This window comes from Drosophila kikkawai, chromosome X (assembly GCF_030179895.1).
Source record: "Drosophila kikkawai strain 14028-0561.14 chromosome X, DkikHiC1v2, whole genome shotgun sequence".
NCBI classification, from domain to species: Eukaryota; Metazoa; Arthropoda; class Insecta; order Diptera; family Drosophilidae; genus Drosophila; species Drosophila kikkawai.
Window position 1 is genome coordinate 17,540,098 of NC_091733.1, and position 14,991 is coordinate 17,555,088.

Consider the following 14,991-nt stretch of genomic DNA (forward strand, 5'->3'; position numbering starts at 1 on the left):
ATTAGCGGAGCTTTTCAAGAGAATTTACAAGTAACCACCGACCATAGGCACATGACAACTATAGAGGCAAGTACTTTTTGTTTAGTGAACGTCATTTAGTTATTAAAAATCATAAAGAGAGTAAGCCTCTACTCCTCTAGTTTTCAGCTAGCAAATGCGCGCCATTTTCCGGTTCAGTGGACAGCTTACAAAGCTTGTTTCAATAGTAGAATCATTGCATCCACGTGACAGACACTCGCGGTTCTCTTATTCACAGACAAAAAAAACATAACAAATAGCACACAGTTTTTCGTTTCACTTTAAAAAAAAGGTTTTATTTCTTTTCTTCATCTGGAGAACCTTAACGCACACTATATAGACAACCGAAAACGATCCACGGTCTAGGCCTTGAGGGCGAACTTGCGCTGTGGGAAGATGGAGCGCTTGCGGATCTCCTTCAGGGTCTTGCGGTTGGCGTCGCGCGGCGACAGAGCCTTGCGGATGGCGCGGGTCTTCTTCTTGCGCAGATCCAGGGGCTTGTACTTCTTGTTCTTGAAGACCTTACGCAGATTCTCCTTCTGCTTCTGGTGCATCACAATGTAGACGCGAGCGATGGCCTTGCGCACAACGCGGCTGTAAACATAAACAGCGAATGGTTAGATTAGCTTGGCACGGACAGGGGGAACACAGGGGCATATACTCACATCTTGGAGAGCTTGGAGGGAGCTCCGCCCGTCACCTTGGCCACACGCAAGCTGAGCAGCTCAGTCTTGAGCTCCTCCAATTGCTTGGTGAGCTCCTTCTTGTCCTTCGTCCTCAGCTCGGAGCACTTAACCTTCACCTGGTCGACAACACAAACAATACAAAAAACATATCATTAATAATCTTCGCATTCTCGAGTGGCACACAAAAAAATAGCATTTCCATCGTGTAAAGCACTCTATTGGCTGTGCATCCTTAGGCCTTGCAGTCCACTTCGTGCACGGATGTCACTTATTTTTTAAAAGTAATTTTCGCACAAAAAACACCAACCATTTTCTCGCTGGTCACGTCAAAAAAGAAAGAGCTAGTTGATGGACGGTGTGACCGGAGGTGTAGAAATCAGTGTTGCCAGGTGGCGATAGCTGAAACATCCCACGAGTGGTCACACTAAATAGCACTCGAAACGGGCAATTTAAAAAATTATGTCGCCAAATTAAGAGAAATGCAATAATACGTACTCCAATTTATTAAGAATATCCATTAATTAGTCTTCTAATTGGATTTCTTCCATTTTCCTGTCATTTCGAGTTGGCAAATAACAGCGTTGCCCTGCCCCAGACAACTCTGGTTCTCAAAACTCGCCAAATACATTGCTGATATTTCAGCAATTTTGAAAAACCATTTATAATTAAATTCAAGAACTAATATTATTATGTAAAATTTAGTTGAAAATAATTTAATGGTTTTGCTACAGCCACACTTGGGGTCCTATCGATATCATCGTGCCGGCCGGCCCCAAAACTATCGACTGCATCGTTATCGCCGCCCGGTGCCTTAAGAATCCACTGTTTTGGGTTTTTTTCATTCACCGCTGCCCGCGTCTTCCATTCGGTTGTGTGCGATTCTCTGTCTGCTCCTCGTCCAAGCCCAGAACCCAATCCTTGCGAGAATGTCGAAGCCTAACTACAAAGTTGGTGAGTTATAAATAAGTGCAGAACATCGCCGACCGGCAACAGGCGACAAGCTCACTCACATATGCGCGGCGCGCACATGTTTCTGAGGTTAAACGTGCGCCGGCGAGAAGAGCACGTTGTTGCCGGGCCAGGCTGAAAGAGGCGTAAATCAAGCACAGGAAGCTTATCTGACTCTATCTATCTCCTCCTTCGCCCTTCTGTTGCCGCCGACAGCCGATATCAGTCTGTCGCCATGGGGACGCAAGGCGATCATCATCGCGGAGAACGAGATGCCCGGCCTGATGGCAGTTCGGCGCAAGTACGGTCCCTCCAAGATCCTGCACGGCGCCCGCATCACCGGCTGCCTGCACATGACCGTCCAGACGGCCGTTCTCATTGAAACCCTCATTGAACTGGGCGCCAAGGTGAGTTTCCATTCAAAGCAAAGATTATACTAGATAAAAGTGCCACAGCTACGATCACAATACTAGCATCACAATCAAAACAAACATATTTTTAAAGTTTTAGGCTGGAATAGGGATTAGATAGATATTCAACTCAATTTCCTTTCCAAAATATATTTTATTTATTTATGTTTAATGTAATTTTTTTTAAATTAATTTGCAGGTTTTAAGACATGTTTATAGATATTTAGAAAATACACCTAACTTTATTTTCTATAGTTCAAGATGTAGAAAAACATTGCGAAATTTTTTAATACAATTTGTATTTATATGAAACCTAGATTTGCCGAATAGCACTAAAAATAGATAGATACTCCTCATCGGTGTCAAAGGGCCGTGCCCTTATCATCTTTTGTTTACGCACCGATTTGAATAACAAAACTTTCGTTTTGACTGAGGGGGGGCAAGTTCAAGGCGCCCGAGATAAGATTGTTATTTCCTCTGACGCAGCACGTTTTGTTATTTTTTTGATCCTCGCACATGGCAACTGTTGCGGAATCATAATGGGCTTCTAAGAGACCCCAACGTCTTCCACTTAGCAAAATTAGTTTGCTATTCAAACAGAACTTTCCAACTAGTTTTACAATGTAACCAAGGATTCCCAATCAGTTATTCCATCAAGCCAACGGTAACCAATTCAATGTTAATGTAGAAGCCTAGCTTACCTTTTGAAAATAATCGCACATTCTTGTCCTTAACAAGATCTTGGCAGGTTCTTTTTGAGATACATCTGCTTTAAAGTATTCGTTGTCCTCGTATCTGTAGGAAGATCTATCCAGGGAGTAGTATACATCAGAATTTCAATAGAACTCATTTCCTATGGTATCCTGTAGGTGCAATGGTCCAGCTGCAACATCTTCAGCACACAGGATCATGCTGCGGCAGCCATGGCGGCCTCTGGAGTGCCTGTGTACGCCTGGAAGGGCGAGACAGATGAGGAGTACAACTGGTGCATTGAACAGACACTGGTCTTCCCCGACGGCCAGCCCCTGAACATGATCCTGGACGATGGCGGCGATCTGACCAACCTGGTGCACGAGAAGTTCCCCCAGTATCTGAAGGGCATCAAGGGCCTGAGCGAGGAGACGACCACTGGCGTGCACAACCTGTATAAGATGTTCAAGGAGGGTCGCCTGGGCGTCCCGGCCATCAACGTCAACGATTCGGTGACCAAGAGCAAGTTCGACAACCTCTACGGCTGCCGGGAGTCACTAATCGATGGCATCAAGCGGGCCACGGACGTGATGATCGCCGGCAAGGTGTGCTGCGTCGCCGGTTACGGCGATGTGGGCAAGGGCTGTGCCCAGGCCCTTAAGGGATTCGGTGGCCGTGTCATCATCACCGAAATCGATCCAATCAATGCCCTGCAGGCGGCAATGGAGGGCTACGAGGTCACCACCATGGAGGAGGCCTGCAAGGAGGCTTCGATCTTTGTGACCACCACCGGCTGCCGGGACATCATTACCGGCGAGCACCTAGTGCAGATGCCAGACGACTCAATTGTCTGCAACATCGGTCACTTTGACATCGAGATCGACGTGGACTGGCTGAATGCGAACGCCAAGGAGAAGGTCAACGTGAAGCCGCAGGTGGATCGCTATACCATGAATAACGGCAAGCACATCATCCTGCTGGCCGAGGGCCGTTTGGTTAACCTGGGCTGTGCCCACGGACACCCCAGCTTCGTCATGTCCAACTCCTTCACCAACCAGGTGCTGGCCCAGATTGAGCTGTGGACCAAGTCGGACAAATACGCTGTCGGCGTCCACGTTCTGCCCAAGATCCTCGACGAGGAGGTGGCCAGCCTTCATCTGGAGAAGCTGGGCGTGAAGCTCACAAAGCTGACGGACAAGCAGGCCAGCTACTTGGGCGTCTCGCAGTCCGGCCCCTTCAAGCCCGATCACTACCGGTACTGAGTGCCCACTCCGATCTCTGCACCCGCGCCCGCGTGCGGCAGAGCCGGCTATGGTTACCCACTAGTTATATCTATTGTTTGCACAATTCACTGTTCACCTAAGCTCCAATAAAAAAACAACTCACGTACTCTCGGCGAGAGAAAAAACCCCAATTCATGCTTGAGTAAATGTCTCTACACGCTCGCTCTCTCTCTACACTCTAGCAGATGGGGTATATTGGCTTGGGAGATATTTTGGAGAGAAATAAATAATTAAATTAAATAATTAGTTTATACATTAAAAACAAGCTTAAGAATTTTATGAAATAATTTAAAACAATTTTGCTTAATTGCTTAAAGTTTTATATAGATATATATATATTAATATTACCTATGATTTTTATTCAAAAAATCTAAAAGGCCTTGAAAAAATTACTTTTCATTCAGTTAGTTGCTAAATAAAAACATATTGTTTCCAGTTCCCCTTAAATGCGGAAATCTTCGAAAAACAACGTAATTGCTCCATGACCCGACAGAAAATAAATTCATAATCTAATTAAATAAAAAGAAACAATATGTCGCGTGAGATGGAGTGACTCAACGGTTTCACTCCACTCGCACATCTGCGCGCTTAGCTTATCAGCATCCCCACCCGGGTGTAGGGTATTCGAGATTAGAGATGACAGATCAGATGCCGTTGATCGCGACCTGTTCGCCAGCTAGGCCTGTCCCGCTCTCTCTCCCACGCTCTGCGCCAAGTGCAGTGAGTGTTCAAGTACAGCCGTCCCGCTTGCACATGCAATTGCAGCGGTAAAATAAAACACATTTGGCGTTATTTTGTTAGTTGTTTTGGTTGTGATTTGCGTTGTTTTTCACTTCACTTCGCCCGCTGAACTCGACAAGTGCGAAAGGGGTGCAAAATTCTAGCACTCCCGGACCGAAATTACATCACACACAATGGGATACGGATACGGTGGTCTCCTACTCCTGGTGTTGGCCGCAGGCCTGCCGCCAACCGCCTTCGGTTGGATGGCCCACTTTCGCCCGTCCAAGCTGAGGCTACCCATGGGCAACAGCACGCAGGTGCAGCTCTTCTTAGGGAATGTGGCCCCGTCGACACTGCAGCAGCCGGATCGCTTCGTGTTCCGCTTGCAGAGCCTCAACGAGGGACTGGCCAGAGTGCCCGAGGAGAACGCCACCATACCGCTGAGCCTGTTTGATCCGCAGACCCGCGACTGGAGCGGCCCCATCGTCATAGAGGCCCACTTTCTAGGGCTGACTAATGTGACGGTGCGGTTGCACGATCTCAGGCTGAACACCAGCGAACTGCCCACCAACTGGAGTAACGACAGCCAGCTGGAGGTGACCGTCCAGCGGCCGAACCGCGTGTTAGACCACATATTCCTGGGCTCCATCATTGTCTTGATGTCGCTGCTGTACATCAACTTTGGCGCTGCTCTTAATTTGGAGGTGCTGCGCGGCCTGGTCACGCGGCCCATTGGTCCCTGCATCGGACTGGTTATGCAGCTGGTGGGCATGCCCCTGCTTAGCTACGCCCTAGGCGTCTTCATTTTCCCCCAGTCGCCGGCAATGCAGCTGGGCCTCTTCTTTACCGGCATCTCGCCCAGCGGCGGCGCCTCGAACACCTGGGCCGCTGTGCTGGGCGGCAATATACATCTCTCGGTGCTGATGACCACTGTGGGCAACGTGGCCGCCTTCGCCACGATACCTCTGTGGACATTCACGCTCGGACAGCTGATCTTCGAGCGGGCTGGCATGGAGGTGCCGTATAGGAAGATCGCCACCTACTGCGCCGGCCTGATCGTGCCGCTGATCATCGGTCTGGTTATCCAGAAGCGATCGTCAAGGCTCACACGGGTGTTGGTTCGCCTGCTGAAGCCGATCTCCGCCACCCTGCTGCTGATCATCATCGTTTTCGCCATCATCACCAACTACTATCTGTTTTACCTGTTCTCCTGGCAGATTGCCGTGGCTGGCCTGGCTCTGCCATCGCTCGGATACATCTTCGCCTGGCTGGCGTCCAAGCTGCTGCACCAGAACGCCGCCGACGCCTTAACCATTGCCATTGAGGTGGGCATCCAGAATACGGGCATTGCCATCTTCCTGCTTCTGGGGGCGCTGGGATCGCCGGTGGGGGACATTACCACAGTTGTGCCGGTAGCTGTGGCAGTGATGACGCCGCTGCCCCTGCTGGGCATCTATGTGTACAATCGATGCTGCAGACATAAAATAAGCGAGGGCTCCGCTGGCGAGGCAGAGCGGATTGTGTAAGCTCAATGTTGTTAAATTTTCTACGTGTGTCTTTATAGCTTCCTTGGAGTACCTGTCATCAGTAATTCCTCTGTAATTCAAGTCGTTGAGGAAGATTTTATTGTTATTTATACATAGATACTATATATATAAATTATATATGTATGCAGTTTGATTGTACATACATATATGTATTTATGTTTTTGATAACTTATATACAATTTAATATAGGATTGAGGCTGGCTGACAAAGGCCCAGCAGGTATGCATTAATCTCAAGCGTATTACATTCCATGTATATATATATATATTTTAAAATAAACTTCGATTTGGAGATACTTCAACTGTCCGTCTTACAATGGGAAAGGACTTGTGGGACGCGTGTCCCTGGGCAAAGACTTAAAATAATTGTGGCTCGTTATGCATCTTGTTATCTTGGTATACTCGACAATACTTGCAGACAAGAATTACTCTCGAGCCACACTAAAAATTTAATACCCGACAGAAGACCTCCCGCAGAGTTAACACACTTTCAGTATTGAAATCACTTTAGAGCATTCTCAAATTATACCAATATTCTAGCTTAACTAACAATTCATTTGGCTCATTGGGTGGCCATGGAGTAGGCCAGCAGCGACGCCTCGTCCAGGGTCACCACCACCTCGGTAGTGGCGTCGAGTGCCTGGAGTATTTTCATCAGCCCGAAGATGGTGTGCGCCTCGAGATTCTGTTGCCGGCACTCGTACAGGATGCGCATGTAGTTGACGGGACCCATACCCGTGCCCAGGTCAACGCCACTCAGCATGTTGGGCATCAGATTGTAGTAGTTAATTACGCAGAAGGCGCGCTGCAGGTCCGGACCACTGACCGTGGTCACGTAGCTGGGCTCCAGACGCTTCTGGCTGAGGAACTCCCTCAGCGGCAGGCACAGCTCTGACGTGGAGTCCTCCATTTCCTGCTTGAACAGCTCCTGCATCATCTGGATGAGCTCCACGGAGATGAGCGGATGCTGCTCCGCCAGGTCCCTCCGGCCCAAGTAGGCGTCTACCAACTTCATCTGCCACACGTCGATGTTGTTTATCATGGACTTGGTCACGTGCTAGCGAAATAGATAATAGATAATCTTGAATCTCTATTGCAGAATTCCCCGATTTTTCCGGCATACTCACGTCGTACAATGTCAGGTAGACGGGCAGCAGGTGTATCCGATCCTTGACCACAGCGTTGTAGAAGAGCAGCATCATCTGGTGGCGCTTCACCAGCTCCGGGTAGCTAAAGTCCGTGCCCTTCGTGGCCAGGCAGCGGCTGAGGAACGGCTTCACCAGCCGCTCGTTGCCAAACTGGTGCAGATCGTTGATGTCGATCTGCCAGCAGATGCTCTGCTCCATCGTCAGCGTCTGGGCCAGCATACTCTTCAGCCTGTCCGGGTCCTCGAGGTGGGAGAGGCAACCGGTGCGCTTCTTGATGTCGATCGGTGCACTCATCTCCAGCGCCTTTTCCAGCTGATGCCAGTTACGCGATCGCTCGAAGCGCACTGGCCAGTAGTTCTCGTCGTCCACCACCACCAGCTGGAGGCTGCTCAGCTCGGGCAGGATGCAGGGGGCGATGGGCAGGCGCCGCATCTCGGTGGCGCCGATCTCCAGCACCGAAATGTTGGCCAAGCACAGCTGGTGGGTGTCGATGTCGCGGGGCAGAAACAGCCGCGGCTCCACCGCCAGGACGTACAGATGCCTCAAAGCCTGCAGGTGGTATCTTTCGGGGGGGAAATATGTGTGCAATGAGTCTCATCTGTGGCTCAACAGAATCCCTAAATGAATGCTCACCGATTGTCGTTGCTGTGGATGGGGAACTTGGGGAAGAAGGCGCACACCAGCGCCGCTATCGATTCGGGCGTCTTGGCAATGGTGAAGCGACCGGCGCCCAGGAAGAGCAGGCCCAGGGACATGTGAATGGCCATGTGGGAGCCATAGGTAATGTGTGGATACTGCGGACCGACGCGCGACCTCAAATACCGGATGATGCGCAGGATCTCGCAGTTGCCGGAGCCGGCGAACACCAGGGAAATGCTGATAAGCAGGACCATCAGGCAGCTCTCCACGGTGGTGCGGCCGGCACAGTCGATCATCGGCGAGCAGGGGAACCGCAGGAACTCCTTGATCACCGTCCGCAGTGTGGCGAAGGCCACGGCATCCTCCGTGCCGGCGTACTTCAACCCAATGCAGAAGGCTGCTCCGGCCATGATGTTGCAGTAGGCTTGTCTGGGGAAGAAGAGGAAATGGTTATGGGGCTTCCCCTCGGATGGGTGCTCATAGCGGATGCTTACGTAATGGCCTCATAGTCCACATCACCGTCATCGGAGGAGGCCGCATCCTCATCCGCCGTTGAGAGCCGCAGGTGGACGCGGAGTGCTTGCGGGAACTGCGCCTGGAACCACTCGTTATCCGCCCGCACATCCTGCCACAAGATCAGGCCCCTGGCTATGGTGCGCAGCAGCAAAAAGTCCGGCCGCACCATGTCCAGCAGATACCGTGAGTCCGGCGGCTGCATCCACTCGGCAATCGCCGTGTTCCCCGAGTTGAAGAACATGAGCCCCAAAGCCAGCGTGGCTCCCGGCGCAGTCACGTCTATGTTGACGTTGTCGCCCTCCCGCACCTGGAACGACGCCAGGCGGTACTTCTCCTTCTGGGAGCCGCTGATGGGACGCTTCACGCCACCAACCATGTAGTAGTGGAGCGTGTCCGGCAACTGGAGGTCCCTCAGGCCGGCCGGTGACTCGCCCTGCCCCAGGGTGACCAGGCCGAGCGACAAACCGGCCGTCATGGCATACGATTCCCGCTCCACACTGTTCTCCATCTCCGGGCCCGGCGGCCGTCCGATCTCCTGCAGCAGCACTTCAGCTATGTGCCGCTTGGCCGAACCCTGGTAGAGCAGGCCGATGCCCATCAAGGCGGCCACCTGAGTGCTCTGCGGTATGTCCAGCTCCATGGCTGTGGCCGGCAGCAGGGCCTCCAGATGGACGCTCAGCAGCTTTGTGGTTCTCGTGTCCATGGTGCCGCGATGGGCGGCCGAGATGCCCAGCAGCAGGCCCACGTTGGTCATCTCGTCACACTTCACCAGGTACTTGTACAGGCTCATGAAGGAGAGGCTCTTCAGGTGGCCATTGAGGCCCAGGGCCATCAGGAAGCCGGCGTGCTCCAGAGCATTGTTCGCCTGGGCCTTTGGCTTGTTGTACACGATCCACGTGGAGTCAATGTCCTGGGTCTGCGGCGAGATCTTCAGGCCGGTGGCCACGCCATTGTGGAACGACGGCCACATGTGCATGTTGGCGGGGAACTCAATCTGCTGCATCTCGATGGTGGTGCCCTTGACCGGTTCCCGGCCCACCAGGCACAGCCTGGGCATGGACAGGCTGTCGCTGGGACGCGGCATCATGGTGCGCAGAGTGAACATGCCCCGGCCCAGGGGCAGGGTCATGGTCCGGGCGCACAGGGCGAACAGCTGCTTCTCCTGCTCCTCGATGAACTCGTGGTCGCTGGTACCCGGCGACTGCTGCACTTCGATGAGCACCGGCTCCGAGCTGTTCAGCAAGCGGCGCACCTCCTCCACGCGCATGTCGTCCGGGAAGCGCAGTCGCAGCAGCTTCGTGTCCATGTTGTCCATGTCATCGTATCGCATGGGGTCCGAGGAGTCATGCTCCGGCATCACGCCGGTAGTGGGCGGTGGGCATCTGGTGGACAAGGAGTCCTCCTTGTAGACCCTACCGCAATGCGGTTGCCCAATGCTCGCCTCCATGAACGGCAGTTGGGTGTGCTCGGCCAGCTCTGGGCGAAGAATCAGGTCGTAGGTGGCCGTGCTGCAGCCGAGGGGCGGCGCCAGACGCGCCTCCTCCAGCGCCTCCGCCACGATCAGATGGACGGCCGCCGGGAAGCGCTCGATGTCACGCCGGGTGAGTTGCATGGCCAGTATCAGCTCCAGCAGCTGATGGCTGCGCGGCGCATCCGCCGTAATGCTGCGCTTGGGCCTCCGCGGATAGTTGGCCTGCACGGCTTCGGGTAGCTCGAGCAACTGCCACCAGTGCTTGAGCCGCTCCTGACCGTGCACCACCAAGGAGACGAGCTGCAGCAGATTGCGGCTCCGCTCGTTCACGTTGCCCACAAAGCTGTAGGGCAGCACCTCCTCCTCGCCGAGCACTATGTGCTCCAGTTGGGCAAATATACTGGGCGCGGGCACTCGGAGCAACTCCTGGTGCATCATCATGGCTCCATGGGCGGCACCCAGGAGCGACAGCTTCCCCGTCCGATGGCTCAGCTCCGGGAAGTCGAGGATGTAGTGCAGCACGTAGCTGTCTAGCTGCATGTCGATGGCCAGCTGGTGGAGATACTGGATAGAAGAGATGAGAAGAGACCAAGGTTACCAGGGATTTCAGGCCAGGGACCAGGGAACAGTTACCGTTGCCAGGTAGGGGAGCGCCGCATGGAACACGGCGTCCAGCTTGAGGTCCTCGTAGAGCAAATGCAGGCTGTAGAAGATGGCGGGGATCATCGGGAAGAGCGGCGCACCGATGTCCACGCTGTAGCTGTGCCCATCGGCGCCGCAGGGAGCCAGTGTCGTTTGGAGCAGCAGGAACTCCCAGTCGTCATCGGTGTAGTCCTCGCAGTCGTTGTACTTTCTCCGCTTCTTCGGCTCGTCCTGGGCGCCCAGCGTCGAGTTGGAGCTGCAATTGGAGCCGGAGCCAGAGCCAGAGCCAGCCACTCCGCCACCGAAGCTGGCATTCAGAGGCGGGGTGGCGCATCGACCGTAGCCCCCAGCCGCCTCCACATCGGGAGCAGCGGTCAGGCCCATCAAGGCGAGCAATGTGCTGCGGAAGAGCAGCCACTCCTGCTCGATGGAGTAGTCCCGCGACCCCGGCGGATTCCTGGCGCTGTACCAGCGGATCACAAAGTGCAGGAACTGGCTGGGACTCAGGACCTGACGCAGCGTGGCCACGCATCGGGTCAGTAGCCGGGTGTCGTTCAACAGCGGCAGGGCTATTCGCAGCATCCGGCCGGTGGCGTAGACCAGGGTCAACCGATTGCCCGCCGGATCTCTCAGGGACTTGCAGACATTATGCGCCTGCCGCTGGGCATAGGACACCGCCTGCGGCAGGATCGGCGACAGCATGTGCAGCTCCTCATCAAAGCCAGCCAGATCCACGGGCGCCTTGGTGGGCAGCAGACTGCTCCGTCGCACCTCCACGAAGGAGGTGTTGTCGGAAGCCCCAGTCTTCCCTTGAGCCGGTGGCGGCGGCGGCGGCACTGGTGATGGAGTGGGTGCCAGCAGCGGCGTTATGTGAACCTTGGAGATGAGCACTGTGCCGGTGTAGAGGATAAGGCTGCCGCTGGGATCGAGGACTGCGATCATTTGCAGCCTGCTCAGACCGACAGCATCCTTGGCCGCTAGGGTCGTGGCCAGCGTGGAGAGCTGCACCTCGCTGCTGCCGTAGCCCGTGAGGCGGACCATCTGGAGGCGGCTGGAGCGGGCCAACAGGTAGCACAGAAACGTCTGACCCACCAGATCCGTGTGGATGAAGGCTCGGGTTGCCATCTCGCACAGGTCGCGTGGTCTGGGGAGCGGATATGATAATACGAGATGCAGGGCGGATTCGGATGGCAGGCAGCACACTACTCACACTCCGTAGATGTTCTCTGTCCAGATGTGCTCTAGACACAGTTCCGGCTCGATCGGTTTAGCGGGCTTCACGTTCGTTATCTTGCGCATCTCCTTCATGGACGCGGACTGCTGGCTAATGCTACTATGCAGCTGGCTCAGGGGCGTTCCCAGGGAGGCGCGGCTGGAGGAGGAGGAGAAGAAAAAGGGTGAGTGTTTAACCTTGGATTTATGTTAATTCCTTCCAAAAAACCTACTTGGACTGCCCGAGGACTCCGCTAAATGACTGCGACTGGCTGAGCCCGAACTTAGACATGTTGCCCATGCCAGTGGTGGTGTTGCTCCTGACCATAAACGACCCGCCCGGAGCTTTGGGCGTTGCTGTGACGGAGCATACAAGTTAGAATCGGGGAGGAACCTTAGTGTTTTCCTACTCACCTCCCGTTTGCTTTATGCCACTCAGGCTGTTGCCCGCCGACTGTGACCTGGGCCCGAGGAGCGTTTGTCCCAGGTCCTGGGTCTGACTGACATGGTTGACCTCCTCCACGGTCACCTTTCGCAGCCGAGCCACGAAGTGCTTGAAGAACTTGACGTCGTACAGCAGAACCAGGTCGGAGTCCTCCGTGGTGAAAACCACACTGTATTCCGGCTCGGTCATGTAGCCGATCGAGTTGGTGGCCGTCTTTAGGACCACCGGGCAGGCCTCGTGCAGGGGATGCGACATTGAGAAGAGCCGCGGCATGGGAAAGGACAGGTGCGAGACGAGGGCCTGGCCGGACTCCTTTTGCAGCAGCAGGCCGTGGATGGTCTGCCACACCTGCGAGACCGGAAAGTCAAGGTTGGCCAGGAAGTCCTCGCCGTCGTCACAATAGACGCGCAGCGAGTCCTGGTCCATCACACAGATGGCGGTGAGGGCGTCGTCCTTCGTTTGGATGGCCGCCTCCAGCTGAGCGAGGCGTCCGCGGACAAAGTTACGATTCAGGAAGCAGGCATACCTTACGGGCGTGTCCGCCGTAAAACACATGCGCTTGTAGACGCCATCGTCGCCGTCGTCGAGGCCCTGTGTCCACACCACAGTGTTCCGGTACACATATAGCTCCTCCTCGTTGTTTACCATATAGTCGCACATCGGCTCCTCGCGCCGCTCCGGCGCCGGGTTGAGTAGATTCTGCGGCAGAGACGTTAGCTGCGTAGCCGCCGCAGCCTTCGGTCCACATCGTTTAGTCCTTTCTATTAGTTGTCTGCGTCGCGCCGCCCGATCCTCCGTCGCCTCATAGTCGTCGTACATCTCCCGGACTGACCAGGACTCCTGGCCAGCCGACGAATCTTCGCCAGCAGCCGAGATGTTAACGTTCTGCAGCCGCTGCAGCAGAACATGCTCTGAGGTGGGTAACTGGTACCTCGGCAGCGGCTGATCCTGCGGCCCGGGATGCTCGGCGGCCGACTGACGGCCGCGCGGCACAAACTCCAGCGGCGGTTCTGCGACGGCGATCATCTCCTCGACGGCAAGTTCATCCAGAGTTGCGATTAAGCTAAAGAAATGTCCCGCGCTCGGACGCGGCTAATACAGCTGCAATTCATATCGATAAATCGATACCCCGATACATTAAGTTTGAACATTGCCGGGCATCGATAATTTTCCAATCAGAAAAATCGATTCGCTGATTCTTAAATCAGTAAGTTAAAGGAAAAATAAGCTCTCAAATTTCCTTTTTCATTGTTCGGTAAAATCCTTCTACATTTTTTTATGAACATTTTAAAATTATTTATAAAATTTCAAAAAACCAAATTGAATTTATTAAAATCTAGCTATAACTTCTTTAGCGGCTTTTTGCTGCCTTTTTAGCGAGTTGGCAGCGCCGCCCAGCAGTTATCGATAGCCCGTGGCCGATAAAACACTGACATTAAGTAGGTGAGTTGAAAACAAAAACTAATTTGGCAATTGGAGCCCGAATTCCTAGGTAAATCACCCGGAAACCTAAGTCAGTGTATTGGCACCCTTTGGGAGTAAACCGGGAACACGGATCGGCTCGAAATTAATACGCAGCGGGCCAGTGCTCAAGCAGTTTTATTACGTAACCCGGGCAGGGGCTCTAGAACAATACTTCCACTCCATTTCCTTCAAAAACATCTTTCCGCACGCAGTGCCTCATAAGCCTCATAATCATTATATCCGTGTTTGTGTTGCAGACCTATGGGCAGTGGGATTGTGGTGCAATTGGCTCGAAAGTACGGCGCAGTGATATTCTTTCCCACTGTTGCAGTCGGATCGATTTACGCAGATTGGTCGCACACCCGCGAGTGGAAACGCCAGCAGCTTCAGTTGGCACGCAGCGCGCAGCTCAGGAGTCAGAGTTAAGGAAGTAGAACATCCCATTATGGTTCTCGGCCTGGACAAGCGGGCTCTGTGGGGAGCCCTGCCCCTGCTCGGCTTCGCCATCGGACACTTTCTGGACAAGAAGGAGACGGAACGGATGACCATGTTCCGGGACAAGAGCGCTCTGTACGGCCGATCCGGAGATGACAAGCCGCCGTCCTGGTAAACCAGCTCATCGCGGAAACATCCGTCTAGTGTAATCCCATGTTTTCTTTTTTTCTTCCCTGTTGAACAACAATAAACCGGAGAAATGTGCGAGGATCTATGTTTACCTGCCGGGAACTCTGCGGTTTGGGGGACGAACCTACCGGAGACATGATTTATTTGTGAAGGATTGCGTCGCATTGTTTGTTTTACACACGAAACCATAAAACCATCAGCACACGGCCAACGATAAGCCCGAAAATCTCTAGATAACTCGTTTTTCTAGGGATTCTACCTGGCCTGATCCCTAGTCCATAGTGCCTTTAGTTTCCATCTGTGGCGTATGCTGTGAATTTTCATTTGGATTTTTCTTTAGGATGTGTATTAATATATTATAGCTAAACATTGTTATTTCCAAATAATTACAAAAATGTACGGCATTTGCACGCGACCGTACAGAATTCACTTTATTTTGATGTAATCAATTTTAATGTTTTATGCATAGATTAATCCTCATAATGTATTTGGTTCAACTTAAAGTTTTTTTTTTAATTTAATTTTC

At 53.1% G+C, this 14,991-nt stretch overlaps 6 protein-coding genes across 7 annotated transcripts; 4 read left to right on the top strand and 2 right to left on the bottom strand.

Moving 5' to 3' along the window:
- Positions 1-285: 285 nt before the first annotated feature.
- RpL35 (Ribosomal protein L35) lies at positions 286-1,128 on the bottom strand. The gene is made up of 3 exons (XM_017162573.3): positions 1,012-1,128; positions 684-820; positions 286-612 (listed from the first exon to the last, which is right to left on the bottom strand). The coding sequence occupies exons 1-3, from the start codon at positions 1,012-1,014 to the stop codon at positions 381-383; spliced, it is 372 nt and encodes a 123-aa protein (XP_017018062.1). The 5' UTR covers positions 1,015-1,128; the 3' UTR covers positions 286-380.
- A 363-nt stretch (positions 1,129-1,491) lies between these two features.
- On the top strand, positions 1,492-4,166 carry Ahcy (adenosylhomocysteinase). The gene is made up of 3 exons (XM_017162571.3): positions 1,492-1,655; positions 1,869-2,059; positions 2,932-4,166. Exons 1-3 carry the CDS (start codon positions 1,631-1,633, stop codon positions 4,012-4,014), a joined length of 1,299 nt encoding a protein of 432 aa, XP_017018060.1. The 5' UTR covers positions 1,492-1,630; the 3' UTR covers positions 4,015-4,166.
- Positions 4,167-4,794: 628 nt separating this feature from the next.
- Positions 4,795-6,606, top strand: LOC108071746 (P3 protein). The gene has a single exon (XM_017162569.3). It carries the CDS (start codon positions 4,950-4,952, stop codon positions 6,282-6,284), a length of 1,335 nt encoding a protein of 444 aa, XP_017018058.1. The 5' UTR covers positions 4,795-4,949; the 3' UTR covers positions 6,285-6,606.
- shtd (anaphase promoting complex subunit 1) lies at positions 6,361-13,464 on the bottom strand. The gene is made up of 8 exons (XM_017162568.3): positions 12,347-13,464; positions 12,166-12,289; positions 11,931-12,092; positions 10,712-11,864; positions 8,586-10,642; positions 8,086-8,520; positions 7,432-8,014; positions 6,361-7,361 (listed from the first exon to the last, which is right to left on the bottom strand). Exons 1-8 carry the CDS (start codon positions 13,401-13,403, stop codon positions 6,867-6,869), a joined length of 6,066 nt encoding a protein of 2,021 aa, XP_017018057.1. The 5' UTR covers positions 13,404-13,464; the 3' UTR covers positions 6,361-6,866.
- Positions 13,465-13,685: 221 nt separating this feature from the next.
- Positions 13,686-14,267, top strand: LOC108071810 (uncharacterized). 2 transcript variants are annotated; one of them, XM_017162709.3, is made up of 2 exons: positions 13,686-13,820; positions 14,099-14,267. In XM_017162709.3, the coding sequence occupies exon 2, from the start codon at positions 14,103-14,105 to the stop codon at positions 14,265-14,267; it is 165 nt and encodes a 54-aa protein (XP_017018198.1). In that variant the 5' UTR covers positions 13,686-13,820; positions 14,099-14,102. The 2 variants fall into 2 exon arrangements, with proteins under 2 accessions (XP_017018198.1, XP_017018199.1); XM_017162710.3 differs by lacking the exon at positions 13,686-13,820 and adding an exon at positions 13,823-13,869.
- A 19-nt stretch (positions 14,268-14,286) lies between these two features.
- On the top strand, positions 14,287-14,540 carry ND-MNLL (NADH dehydrogenase (ubiquinone) MNLL subunit). Its single transcript, XM_017162712.2, has one exon. It carries the CDS (start codon positions 14,287-14,289, stop codon positions 14,449-14,451), a length of 165 nt encoding a protein of 54 aa, XP_017018201.1. The 3' UTR covers positions 14,452-14,540.
- Positions 14,541-14,991: the final 451 nt, after the last annotated feature.